This window comes from Pristiophorus japonicus, chromosome 6 (genome assembly GCF_044704955.1).
Source record: "Pristiophorus japonicus isolate sPriJap1 chromosome 6, sPriJap1.hap1, whole genome shotgun sequence".
In the NCBI taxonomy this organism is placed as follows: Eukaryota; Metazoa; Chordata; class Chondrichthyes; family Pristiophoridae; genus Pristiophorus; species Pristiophorus japonicus.
In genome coordinates this window covers 19,773,797-19,788,759 of record NC_091982.1, presented here as the reverse complement: position 1 = coordinate 19,788,759, position 14,963 = coordinate 19,773,797, and the positions used below count along the sequence as shown (strand labels likewise).

At 40.7% G+C, this 14,963-nt stretch overlaps 1 protein-coding gene across 1 annotated transcript in view; it reads left to right on the top strand.

The window, feature by feature from the left end:
- zc3h12b (zinc finger CCCH-type containing 12B) overlaps window positions 1-14,447 on the top strand; it is a 112,015-nt gene extending 97,568 nt beyond the window's left edge. Inside the window, exons 3-6 of the mRNA XM_070882690.1 lie at window positions 2,437-2,576; window positions 5,482-5,716; window positions 6,306-6,412; window positions 7,743-14,447. Coding sequence (XP_070738791.1) covers window positions 2,437-2,576; window positions 5,482-5,716; window positions 6,306-6,412; window positions 7,743-9,169 — 1,909 coding nt within the window. The 3' untranslated portion in view covers window positions 9,170-14,447. The remainder of the gene's footprint in view (window positions 1-2,436; window positions 2,577-5,481; window positions 5,717-6,305; window positions 6,413-7,742) is intronic.
- The last annotated feature ends 516 nt before the right edge of the window (window positions 14,448-14,963 follow it).

Genomic DNA, 14,963 nt, shown 5'->3' with positions numbered 1-14,963 from the left:
CTTCATGACCTTTCCCATGGCCACCAACAGCCAGAATGGCTAGCTTCCCTTGTGGCCAGCGTATGACAAACCAGCAGCTTTTGTCAACAGGAAGGCCTACCACTCAATTAAGGTCCAGCTGGTGAGTGATCATCCCAGAATAATCATGTAAGTCAATGCCGGTGTTGCAGGCAACTGTCATGACGCCTGAATCCTGTGACATTTATCCATTCCCCCACTTGCACCTTTCCAGGAACGTACGAGGGTGGCTGTTTCAGGACAAGGGCTACCCTTGCTCGCATGGCTGAGGACAATCCTCTGCAACCCCACCACACCTGAACAGCTCAGGTACATTCAGTCATGGGGCTACCATAAACATCATTGAGCATACTGTGGAGTTATTGATGCTTGGATAGGCAGGATGCCCCGCACTTTGGCCTCAATTTTTCCCAAAGCATTTTTTGGCGGATTTGATGAGTTACTTGCATCCATCAGTCTGGTCTGAATTTAAACCTCGGTCCCAGAGGTGAAACACCAAAGGTTAGCCCACTGCAGCACCCAGTTTTGCGGTTGTATTTTTAGAAGCAAAGTGCCCTTTAGGTGAATTATCATTGGACCTGAACACTGCCAACTGAAAGTCATTCATACCCAACTGTCAGCACAATTCCAGCCTAATGCTTTGCTTGGATAACAAGGAAAGGAGCTGCTATTGGACTAACGTGGAAGAGTGCATTTTACAATTTAAAATATTTGTAAAGAAGTTGTTATACTTTACGAAGGGAATTTTATTTATTTGGGGATTTGCTACACTATCAACCCAGTGCAATTAATTAATGAAGCCATTAATCATCCCCTTTCTGTTCTGTCATGGACTTTTATTGCTATGTTGTAAGCATCTTTGTAATCCAGTCTTAGGCAAATCTCTGTCTCAGGAAATATACTTCAAATATGTTTAATTATGGGATGTTATCTGCATAAAATTACAGAGGGGCTTGTTTGTGTCCTACTTACTGCTAAAGATTACCTTTGCAATACTGCTTTACTGATACAAAATGACCAATTTCAAACGTCGTAAGAAAGGATGACATTGTTAGCCCAGTGGGCAAAGGCACTGCTCAGTGTCACACTGAAGCCACGCACACCAAAAAACAGCCAGGTTCGATCCCCATTCTGTGGTGAGGTGGCTGATTTCAGCTGAACCAGCAGTTGGTGGTACAGTTAGCCTCAGTTAACCTAGGCTAGTCAGGTTAACAAATCAATTCACAATCCGGAGTACTATCCTTCTTCTTTGATTGGAAAGTGTGCGCGTGTGGATGTCAAGTGAGGACAGGATTGGGCTTGGCTGTGATGCCCTCCATGACGAACAGCCCATCAATGCTCTCTGTCCAGGCTTGCACATGAAGAATAGTCAGTTAGACTAGGTAGTGGGGAGGAAACAAATAAAATGATATTTGGTGCCTTCCTCTCCTTGCCCTTTTCCTTTCTTTTTCATGCACAATCACAACACTTGGTTGCTACAAATCCATGATTCCTATTTCATTCTTTAAAGCAGATTTCCTGCTAACCACTTCATCATCTTGTACAGCACCATGCCTGGTTCTTTTCTCAATATCCGAGCTCCCTGTATGCCCGCCAGGAGAGGTAAAGATTAACGATGTAGCAGCTCCTCCCTGGAAAATCTAATCTGGCAAAGAACTGTACAAAATAGGACAACGGGTGGGGGGGGGAAAGTGAAACGGACAAGGAAAAAATCCTTTCAAAAAAAGATTCTTGCTGTGAAGCAGAATGATGATGATACTGCCCACCGTAATTAGTAATGGTGTATTGACATTGTAGAGCGAATGCAGTTAAGAAATGACGGCAGAAAGTGTTGAGTGCCGCACTCTGTGAAATGTATAATACCCCAGCTGGACCTATTTTTATAGATTCTCTGCTATCCTAGAGAATATAATTAATTCCTCCCACGGAGGCCTACGCACGGTGATGCTTTACATGATGTCATCTGCGTCTTCCCTAAATTTCAAGGTAGTCGATAATGAGCTGGACAACAACATCTGTTCTTGAAAATCCAATTTTCTGGAATGACTGAGGAAACTGTGTCACTTGCAGCTTTGTACAATCTATTTATAATCACATTGACCCCAGCTGCATGCCAAGCAATTTGGTTTATTTTAAAATAAAGCAAAGCTTTTTTTCATAGTATGCAATTACTTTATGCATCTAATTTGCAATCCTGTGTGAGACATACTTAGCATGCAATGAGAAATGTTTAATCTCCTTACTCCACTTCACAAATGCAATCATTTGCCTTGATTGTGTCATAAATGTTCAGTAATTACAATAAATCTCTGTCCCCATACTGTCCCACTCGTGTGACTTCACAATTACATCAGCCACAATGTCAGCCAAGGTCAACCTTAAAGCACGAAATTGATCAAAGCTTTAATTTCCTCGTAGTCATGGAAACAAGGAAGTGTTCTCTTGCCTTGGGATTCAGTTGGCTGCAGAATATTTCCTGGAAAAGGGACACAAAGACATCACAGTATTTGTTCCTGCATGGAGGAAGGAACAGTCCAGACCAGATGCACCCATTAAAGGTAATTAGACTTGTCACACCGTGATGATGTATTAATGATCTGATCCTATAAAAATAGATTACTTTTTTTAAAATGTGAAAGCTAGAAGATGTGAAGTAAAAATAGAAAATGCTGGAAATACACATCAATTCCATCAGTATCTGAAAGGAGAGCGGGAGGAAATATTAACTTCAAATGGAGACCGTACTCACACGCGAGGTGTATTTCAGGGTGGATTACAGTGGGAAATGTTGTAAGCTGCTCCCCAAACACTGTCACTATTTGCAGGATTTTCTGCTGGAAGCGAGCCAGTCCACCCACATTAGGTGGGTGGAATGCAAGTTATAGGATGTTGATAGAAAAAAGTCTTCTGATGTATTTTTAGCAATACTGGGTGTTAGTAATGCCATTGCTTTCCTGGCATCTGGCATTGCTAGGTAGAATGGAAGCAAGGAATCACAAATAAAAGGGTTACCTTGCCTAATAAGAACATAAGAAATAGGAGCAGGAGTAGGCCATACTGCCCCTCGAGCCTGCTCCACCATTCAATAAGATCATGGCTGATCCGATCATGGACTCAGCTCCACTTCCCTGCTCGCTTCCCATAATCCCTTATTCCCTTATCGTTTAAGAAACTGTATATTTCTGTCTTAAATTTAATCAATGTCCCAGCTTCCACAGCTCTCTGAGGCAGCGAATTCCAGATTTACAACCCTGGGAGAGAAGAAATTTCTCTTCATATCAGTATTAAATGGGCGGCCCCTTATTCTAAGACAATGCCCTCTAGTTCTAGTCTCCCCCACCAGTGGAAACATCCTCTCTGCATCCACCTTGTCAAGCCCCCTCATAATCTTATACATTTTGATAAGATCACCTCTCATTCTTCTGAATTTCAATGAGTAGAGGCCCAACCTACTCAACCTTTCTTCATAAGTCAACCCCCTCATCCCCAGAATCAACCTAGTGAACCTTCTCTGAACTGCCTCCAAAGTAAGTATATCCTTTCGTAAATATGGAAACCAAAACTGCATGCAGTATTCCAGCTGTGGCCTTACCAATACCCTGTATAGCTGTAGCAAGACTTCCCTGGTTTTATACTCCATCTCCTTTGCAATAAAAGCCAAGATTCCATTGGCCTTCCTGATCACTTGCTGTACCTGCATATTATCCTTTTGTGTTTCATACACAAGTATCCCCAGATCCCGCTGTACTGCAGCACTTTGCAATCTTTCTCCATTTAAATAATAACTTGCTCTTTGATTTTTTTCTGCCAAATAGCATTACCTCACACTTTCCAACATTATACTCCATCTGCCAAATTTGTGCCCACTCACTTAGCCTGTTTATGTCCTTTTGCTGATTTTTTGTGTCCTCCTCACACACTGTTTTTCCTCTGATCTTTGTATCATCAGCAAACTTGGCTACGTTACACTCGGTCCCTTCATCCAAGTCGTTAATATAGATTGTAAAAAGTTGGGGTCCCAACACTGGTCCCTGCGGCACCCCACTAGTTACTGGTTGCCAACCAGAGAATGAACCATTTATCCCGACTCTCTGTTTTCTGGTAATTAGCCAATCCTCTATCCGTGCTAATATATTACACCCATCCCCATGACCTTTTATTTTGTGCAGTAACCTTTTATGTGGCACCTTGTCAAATGCCTTCTGGAAGTCCAAATACACCACATCCACTGGTTCCCCTTTATCCACCCTGTTCATTACATCCTCAAAGAATTCCAGCAAATTTGTCAAACAATTTCCCCTTCATAAATCTATACTGACTCTGCCTGACCGAATTTTGCTTTTCCAAATGTCCTACTACTGCTTCTTTGATAATGGACTCCAACATTTTCCCAACCACAGATGTTAGGTTACTGGTCTATAGGTTCTTGCTTTTTGTCTGCCTCCTTTTTTAAATAGGGGCGTTACATTTTCAGTTTTCCAATCTGCTGGGACCTCCCCAGAATCCAGGGAATTGTGGTAAATTACAACTAATGCATCCACAATCCCTGCCGCTACTTCTCTTAAGACCCTAGGATGCAAGCCATCAGGTCCAGGGGATTTATCTGCCTTTAGACCCATTATCTTACTGAGTACCACCTCCTTAGTGATTGTGATTGTGTTAAGTTCCTCCCCCCTATAGCCCCTTGACTATCCACTGTTGGGATAATGTTAGTGTCCTCTACCGTAAAGACTGATACAAAATATTTGTTTAGAGTTTCTGGAGACTTAAAAATACATTTTTAAAAAACTGGCACAGCCTGCCATACTGTACTGGAATAAGAGCTGCAGACAATTTCCTTCCCTCCTGCATGAGCTGGCAACTCCAGAAACACCACAGCAGCCAAACACCAATATTCTAATTAGCCTGATTCCTAAAGATCTGGCACGCTTAGGGCAGGGTTAAACTGGTGGGTGTCTCACCCCAATGCACTGCTGTTAGGAATCCTACCACAGAGGAATACCTAGGCCTGCATGTCAGTAGGCTGTTCAACTGTGGGTGGCATCAGAGCCAAGTCTGATAATCAGGAGTGATAAACTCTATGATAGATCTATTGTAATCAATCTCTAGCCCAAGGGAGCCCAACTGAATTTAGCTAACTCGCACTGACCAGGAATCAACTTGAGATGCATTTAGTTTACAATAGAGTTAATTATTGTAAAAAAAAATCACTTTGAATTATCTCTATTTTGCACTTTGTATTTTCATGTTTTACGTTCTGAATAAGTGCAGCACTACTGCAAAACGACCCTTCCAGTTTTGTTTTTCAGTGCTGCTGAGAGTGGATTGATAAATGACAATTTTTAATGTACTTTTAGAGCCCAGTCAAAAGTTCCACTTGACACCATCTCACTCATTCAGTGTTGAATGCGTTTGTTTTATAAAAATGTTATTTAATACCAAAGTAATTACTCAATTCTGCAGATCAAGAAATATTGCGCAAACTTGAGAAAGAGAAAATTCTGGTCTTCACGCCATCCCGACGGGTGCAAGGGAGGAGAGTGGTGTGCTACGATGATCGATTCATAGTGAAGCTGGCCTTTGACTCTGATGGTATTATTGTGTCAAATGATAACTACAGGGATCTGCAGAATGAGAAACCCGAGTGGAAGAAATTTATAGAGGAACGTCTTCTAATGTACTCCTTTGTGAACGACAAGTAAGTGTTGTAAACACAATGGTCTTTTTTTTATATGTAATGATGCTTTTTTCTATTTTTTAGAAAAACTATCGTGCCCATCAAGGTGAGGGCTGTTAGTCTTGGGAATGGAAAACTTTTCTTTTCAGACATTCAGTGTCAGTATCAAGCCCTCCCAGATGAGGTGTAGAAGTGGATTAGATACAAAATAAAACGCAATCCACTCTGCCCCAACAAAGCATCTCAACCTCAATTTTAGAAATGAACATTTTTCTGCCGGCAAAATCTGTTGGGCCAAATGGCCTGTTTCTGCGCTGTAAATACGATGTAATGTAATATTTCCCAGACCGGCCGTGCAGTGGCCTCTGCATGAGATTGTCACTTTATTTTCAATTGGGGATAGTTTTGAGCTGTACTCTGAGAGTGCCGAAATGTATTTCATGTAGGGCAATACAGCCAGCAGACAGTGGAGACTTGCATCCATTCAGTCTGGGCGATATTTGAACCTGGGTTTCAAAGGTGAATGGCCAGTATGTAACTCAGTACAATAAAGTGTACAATTTGTATGAATTGCATGTAACTGACCGGTGGTTTGTTTCATTATTTCAAGGTTCATGCCACCCGATGATCCTTTAGGACGTCATGGTCCCAGCTTGGATAACTTCCTGCGAAAGCGTCCCGTTATTCCAGAACACAAGAAACAGCCTTGTCCTTATGGTAAGCATTAGTAACTTGCTGATAATTAGATCTGCAAATCTAGTTGGCTCTCAACTGTTTGGACCAATTTTGCATTTGTTCAAAAAACTGTAAGAAAACATAGGCCAAGAAATGAATCTCTGTGGTGGCGTGAGATGGCCGGTATCGGATTGGCCATCCATTGTATGCAGTCAGTGGAGCTGAATATCAGGCGCTGTATATATCGGGCAACCAATCCGATACTGCCGGTCTTGCACCACCGCCTGGGACAGTTTCTAGCCCACAATCTGGTATTTGTCAGTTTTCTCCCCTCCTCTCTTAACGGTGTTGACTATTGTTAATGTATCATTGCATGGGTGCTGACAGCCCTGTTGTCGCATCCAGGTGGCGATTCTTCACATATGAGTTGAGACAGTTAAGTGTGGACAGGCTACTCAACTGTTGAGGGCTTCACAGCCAGTCATGATAAGTTTTACCCAATGTCCACACAGATGTACTATCCAGCAAGGATCATTGCTGGAGAAATATCACCAACGATGTCTCCGCAAGATCCTACAAATCCCCTGGGAGGACAGGCGCACCAACATCAGCGTCCTCATTCAGGCTAACATCCCCAGCATTGAAGCACTGACCACACTTGATCAGCTCCGCTGGGCAGGCCACATAGTCCGCTTGCCAGACACGAGACTCCCAAAGCAAGCGCTCTACTCGGAGCTCCTTCATGGCAAATGAGCCAAAGGTGGGCAGTGGAAACGCTACAAGGACACCCTCAAAGCCTCCCTGATAAAGTGCAACATCCCCACTGACACCTGGGAGTCCCTGGCCAAAGACTGCCCTAAGTGGAGGATGTGCATCCGGGAGGGCACTGAGCACCTCGAGTCTCATCGCTGAGAGAATGTAGAAATCAAATGCAGACAGCGGAAAGAGCGTGCGGCAAACCAGTCCCACCCACCCCTTTCCCTCAACGACTATCTGTCCCACCTGTGACTCTCGTATTGGACTGTTCAGCCACCAAAGAACTCACTTCAGGAGTGGTAGCAAGTCTTCCTCGATTGCGAGGGACTGCCTATGATGGGTTGGATAATGATCAGAATCGGAACCTGAGATTACATCACTACCTCAGTGATCTAAATGATTGAACCTCGGTTCTTCTGATTTGGGTGATGATGTCATCACTTACTAGACCACAAGGGGAGTAGAAACCAACTCTTATCGAGCGACCCTGGAATAATGTAAATTGTTTTAAAGATAATAGCCTTGTTTTGTAGGTTTGTGATGATGAATAAGTCAGTTGAAGGGTAGTTTGCTTATCAATCTTGATCTTACTTGGTTTCTGGTTATGATTTGACAGGGAAGAAGTGCACTTATGGACACAAGTGTAAATACTATCATCCAGAACGTGTTAACCAGCCGCAGAGATCAGTTGCCGATGAGCTTCGTGCCAGTGCTAAGTTGTGTGCTGTAAAAACTATGAGCGAAGGAGCCCTGGCAAAATGCGGCATTGCCATATCAGGTGTGAAAGGAGAAACCCTCTCCGAGATCAAGCGTGTGGCTCCAAAGCGCCAGTCTGACCCCAGCATACGATCTGTAGTTTGCGAGCCAGAGGAGAGGTTGACACCAGCTCGCAGACTCGAGACTAACTCTGTGCCTTCTTTGATCACTGCGACAAGTGTACCTGCATTTCAGCCCAATAAATGCCATGCAGCCAGTGCCATGAGTACCAGATCTGCAAGCAGCCCAGTGCCATGCTCCAAACAGTTCACTCACCAGAAATCCTCACAAGACCATATATCCACATTACATTATCCACCCATCCTTGTAACCAACAGCCATGGAAACCCTGTGAGTTATACAGAACAGTATCCAAAATATGACTCAACTTTGGACACTGGCTATTACTCTATGATAAGTGAGTTTTCAAACTTAAGCATCAACAGTATGCGTAACCATGACAGTTATTATGGGTTGGATTCGGATCATGGTTTGTATCCCAGAAACACTAGTCCTCACTCAGAAACCTGCATTACAAGTAATGATTCCTATTCTTCATACAGTGACCTGGCATACCTAGGCACTGTAGATCCAGGTCCAGAAGAAAATGTGAAAACCCATCAGCCACAATCACAGAATAGGCTCCAGCCTTTCATTCATGGCTATCACGAACCTTTAACAAGAGTGCAGAGCTATGGACCCGAGGAGCCAAAACAGCCCCAGCGTAAACAGCCCATCTCCCATTTAGTTCCTCATATCCAGCATTCTGCTGTTGGAGCTCGTTCCAGTTGTCCTGGGGACTACCCTGTTCCTCAAAACATTCATCCGTCCACTAATAACCAGCCAGGGCGGGCCCTGGTAATGACTAGGCTGGACAGCATTTCTGACTCACGACTGTATGAGAGTAATCCAATGAGGCAACGAAGACCTCCACTATGCAGAGAGCAACACACTAGCTGGGACCACCTGCCATGTGTCACAGATTCCTACAGGTACCCTTCATACCCGTTGACTAATAATCTGATGCAGCCCAGTTATGAACCTGGTATGTTCAGAAGTATGCCAGAAAAGATTGAGCAGATCTGGCGGTTGCCATGGCAAGGGATGCCCACCGAGCACCAGGACCATCTGACAATCCGAGAACATCAGTACCAAACCTATCGAAACCTTTGTAACATCTTCCCAGCAGACATAGTTCATGCAGTAATGGAAAAGAATCCTCATGTGACTGATCCCCAGCATCTTGCTGCAGAGATTGTTGCCAAACAACTGCGTTCTGGACGGTAAAAAAACTATTTGGAAGGCTGAGGGCCAATTACGTATTGACAGGACAAACAAACGGAAGTCCGTTTAAGTGCACAACATTTGTGAAATATATGTTGCCTAACACAGTGGGTTTAAGAATGTTATAAATAACTTAATGCCGTTCTATTATCTGTAGGGGTTAAGGCAGCTTTGAAGAGGAAATAAATACCTTGCATTTTTTTCTAAAGCTACAACCCATCTATTTTTGACTTTTACAATTTTCCAAGTTATAAGATGTATTTGAATTTTTACTTTTTCTTGAAAAGTTATCTTTTCAACCTAAATTTCAAAATGTGCCCCATTTATGAATTGTATACAGCTTGAAATTAAAAAGTACAATTCAAGTTCCAAGTGGAAATAAATGTAATTTTAAACAGGACGTTGCAAATAGTGCAGACAAGAACTTACTGGGTGCTAAAGACTGCATGGAGCAAATTAAACCCATAAATATTTGAACATTGCAAATGGTTTGCACAGTTTCAAATGATCAAACTTCACGTAAGGTATCTATTTCCTTTTTCAGGTTCCCAACCAAAAGAGGTATGGCACGTCAAACTATTTTCTTTAAATCATAACCTCCTTTTAAGGGTGGAAAATTTGCAGCCAAAATACCTTTTTAAAGCATTATTATATTTTGTCTTCAGACTGCACTGATGTGCCACTATCTTTAAAAGCAATGTATATTGCTGAAATTTGACGAGCTTGATATGTTTCAAGCTAGGTCTTGTTGATTAAAAAAAGTTTTTCATGAAAGTTGAGAAGGTCTTTAGGGGCCTTTTTGTTTCTTCATGAGAAGGTCTGACACTGCCTAAATGTTTCTTACTATGAAACACATGGAATGTGAGGCTGCAGTCAGGGTTGTTTCTGTCATTTTGCTAATGGCTTGCAAATGCTGTGTAGTTGTTTATATTTCCTATGAAGGCAGTATCATCACTTTAGTTTAAAACTACCAATTTGTTACAAAATTTTACTTCACAATTCTGTCGGTGCACATTTTTAATGTTTCTAAAATGTAAACACTTTTAAATTAATGTGTATCCACTAATTATATAGAGTACACTAACTTTATAGTACTATCTCTACAAAATGGTGGGCCTTTCTGTAGCTAATTAATAAACTGTACTCATCATTCTGTTCCCCTGATGGCTAGCAAATTCATCCAGTCCCTGGTCTGTGTTGAGTTGGCTGATAACAGCCAGGCTGGTCGTATGGGCACTACAATTAGGCTCAGAGGCAGGGAGGGGAACAATCAGCCAGGCTCCCTGGTCCTGATCACTAAGCAATGACCCCCGTTGAAAGTGCATGTGTGTCGGTGTTGGCTAAGGACAGGATTGGTCTCAGCATTGATCGCCCCTGTGGCTGCCTTCACTATCACGGCCACTTCAGTGAGGTTACCAAAGGGCTGCTGCTGTCTAGGGAACCAGATCCCAGCAAGAGTCAGCACCTTCAGGAGAGGAGTGCAGAAAATTGGTGACAGTTGATTAAAAAAAAAAATACACATCATTTGTTGTGTACCAAAACTAATTTTGTAGCTTACATTTCAATACAGCAAACAGCAATGCCTGGAATGATCAGAAATGACCTTTGTTTGTTGATACAAATTGTATCTCTTTTCTTGATTGTAGAAAAATATTTATTAAATGTACAGTTATCATCGGTAGAATAGCTTTATCAAATCTTGCCACAATGTTTGTGACACTATGTGTCACTGGGAGTAGCCCATGGGTATGTATGAATTTTTACTGGGCACAGTAGTTTGTAGACCTGAATTTTTAATTCATGTTCAGATGTGCACACATATTGTGTACAGTATTAGCATCATTATTTGTAATGTATTTATTAGGATTAAAAAATATTGTTTCCAATAGTAGCTCAACAGTCAGGGGTTCTTTTTTACACTAGGCTATTTTACGTGCAAAAATAGCTATGCTACTTATCCACTGTACTTGTCAAACTAAGACTAAAACCTCAACCACCAGCATTTTGTAAATTTCAGCTTCACTTACTATGCCTGTTCTAATCATGTGTGCTTACGCTATAAGATTGTAGATCCACGTTATCTGATATTTCTCATCCTCTTCTCCCCTACCTGTCCCCTTTTATAGCCCAACAAATCTTCCACTCACAGACGAGTCAATGCCACTGATTTCTTCCCGATTCTCAATGGCATCCTGTGTCCCCCCCAGTGCACAAAAAACAAAATGAGTGGGGCAACTAATTCAGTAGAATTGCTAAGGTTAATAATCTATTGGGTACCAGTATGCTATAGGAACAATTGCACTTAAGCCAATACACTTCAATTGTTTGTGCTACGTTTCTTATGTGATACATAATTCATCTCCTAAAATCACTCCTGCCATTGTCATTACCAGTGATAGACCCGTAGCTACCCGTTCTTCAAAATAGTGTTATATATCTCAAAATGCTCTCTCAATACTCCCCTATCTTGGAGAACAGAATCCATAGCTGTACTTCTGGATGTTTTCAATGAATACAGTATGAAATTTCACACACTATTACACAATGAAATCTTCAGCTTTTCTCTAACCCAGTGTTCCAGCTAGAAACCCAATTGTGAAATTGAAATCAATATTGGACAGACGCAAGTATAGGACTGGGATTCGCACTACCTCCTCATTGGGAATCACGCATTTAGCCTCTTGAGAAAATGGGTTGTGTGACTCAGAGATTTATTTTTAAATAATTCTTTATTCTGTTTTCTTGTGCATATCTTTTGTGTATAATACATGGTACTTTCCTGATGATATCCCAGCCTCTATTTGACTAAATTCTGTGCAGCTGGACGAGGTGATACCACTCAGAGTATTTAGAAGTATACACTGTTAATTAAAATCAGTCACTTTTAATGGAAACAATATTTTTCAACCTTATTGCCTGCATAACTCTAGTTATTAGGATGTTGAGGACCCCTTACCTCTGCAAAGAAAATCTTTGAAGTGTTTCTTTAAAAGAAATATGGCCAAGTTTAAGCTACAGCCTCCTTTTGGTCAACTTAAGCAGAATATCAGACTACAAATCTATCGTTGCCTCTTCAAACACATTATAGGATGACAGTGAAAGAATTTCAGTTTTTAAAAATTAATTTTAGAAGAATTAATCTAGGCGCTCAGAAAAATTACTGCACGAAAAGAACTCTGTGTATAACTACTTATACAAATCTATAGGAAATTCTGGATAGGTTTGAAATTGTCTGGTGAAGCCAAAAAGGGATGCTGCAGCTTTAAGCAACATTGTTGATATTCAGGATGTGATTTTTTTTCCCTTAGATTTACACAGAGCATTTTGTACCCTCACCCGCCTGCCCTGTTCTATGCAAAGGTTCGGAAACCCAGCAAAAGGGCAATATATTAGACCTTCCTGTGCAATTTAGGAATGGCTTTTTTTGCACAAGGAATGTAGGGTAGGATGGTCTCTTCAACCAGTTGCAAGAATGACAGTAATCTGCGTAATGAGCTAAGCAAAATCTGCATTATGTGAGTTAGACACCAATAAAATGTTTTGAGTGGTGTTCAGTGAGACCCTCCTAGTTACTGCTTTTGTTGGCTGCATCTACAACCGTAAGCTCGAAGACGTCTGTTTTTTTCCTGTAAAAGATTTGTAAAAATGATTTGGCTTGATTAGTTGCTTTCTCTTTGCTACGTATCTGGGGTTTGTACACGTCCCCAGATATAATCTAAGAAGTGTACCATATTCAGTGAAACTTGTTTGAAGAGATCATACAGTTTGTTGTAGAGTAGATACGCTGTGTTTAGATAGCTTGTGTACAGATAGCTTGATATTGTGTGAAAATATATATATAATTTATATATTTTATTAGAATAGACCAGTTGTTTTCTTGAGCTAGTTTTTGTTCTGTTCCTTACAAAATGAACATGTTGGCTTTTATCTGTAGTAAAACAAAAAAACTCTTTGGGTTTGTAGTCCCAAACAAAATGTAAGTCTTAATGACAAAATGTGTCTCTGTCTCCTTGAGAAAAAAAACAAAGGCAGATGTGTTTTTAAGCACTCTATATAATCAGTACCTTTTAATGTGCAACATGTATGGATAATGTGTGATAAATTGTGCCAAGTGTTGGATGGTATAATTATGCTCTTAATTTTGAACACAGTGAACAGCTAACTCGAGCTGATCTTTTATTGTATTGATAAATATAAGAAAGCTGCTATGATTTTAAATCATTTTCACATTGTTGCAACACAAATCTTGTGCGCTTTGGTTTTATTTGATGTCTAAGCAGCTTTTGTACAATGTAAATTGAATATTAAAATGGGTGCATTCATGAGAGATCACTACAGTTGTTTATGTATACAAATACTGCACAGCAGCAGCTATTCTTTGTCTGCAACAAGTGCGCTTTATTTTCAGTGGCTAGTTCTAAATGAAACCATGCTGTCACTAGCTTACTAGCATATTGGTACCAATCCGCGGTAGCTAAAATTGTACTTAACCCAATATGCTATAATATTATGCAATACCCTTCTTGTGCGATGTTCCATCTTGACCAACACCAATGGCAAACCTGTCCAGTACAGCTTAAAATGCGGTCTCCAGATACAACACAAGATTAAAAGGACAAATTCCAAAAGTGTTGCTGTTTTCCACACAATGTAGACAATGCAAAAATTTTACACACCCACCACTACAACTTACCCAAGTCCTAGGAATAACACTGCAAGATTGGCTATCTCTTCAACATTAACATTTTTGCGCCATATATACATGGCATTGTAAATGACATCTTGGCATTAATTTAAAGTGGCCTTTAAAACCTATTTTGCATAAAACCTGCTATGATATTGCAGTGTTGCCTTCATTGGATCTGTACAATAGAACTGAACAGAAAGATTATACTTTGAAAGTGGTATGAATATGAAGTGTATATTCAGGTAATTAATACATTCACAGCTTTATGATGAGTGCACTCTAGGAGTCGCAGGGTAATGACACTGATTTCTGTGCCTTTTCAAACAGGATTATGGACATAACTTCGAATGGGTTGGTATTTCTGTGCATTGGAATGTGTTCCATATAAGGTGTGCAATTTACGAATGTTTTAAATTTAGTGTTTGACGTTTGCATGAAGTAAAGGTTATAACTACCAAAAAATCTGCCCTACACAAATGTTCATGTTTATTATTAGTGCCAAATGTAACCAATTTGTAGTAAAAGGATTTAAAAATGTAATTTACTACACAATTTATGTTACATGTATTCAATAAAACTTACCTCTGGAAGATTTATGTTGATTTCTTACATTATTCATTTTATGGGGGTGGTGAACTTAGTATCGGAGTATAATAGCACTTTACACTTGTAATGAAGTAAGCAAAAGCTTTATCATAACTTTTAAAAGGATTTTAGTGCATGATCCTTTTGATGCAGTTAATGATTTGCATATAGTACTGACCTGAGTACTGAACAGCATGCAGCTTTTCAAAAATAGGTACAGTGCAAGAGACTATTTGGCCCATCTCTCTAAATTTCCCCCATCACATCCAACAGCCTCTTGACTGACACTGATGTTTTTGCTTCTACTACCTTACCTGGAAAACTATTTACATTTTGCATATTAGTCCTGACTTTTTCTATTATCAGTTTATACCCAGGTCCTCTTGTTTGGCAATATTGGTTTGGTCCCCTTTCATTCACCTCCTTTCAAGGCTGAAGAGTTTAAGTTTTTTCATAACTCAGACTTCTGCTCCGGCGATTGGCCTGCACCAAAGCCAGGGTTTAGGAGGGGGGGGTTCCTTTGTC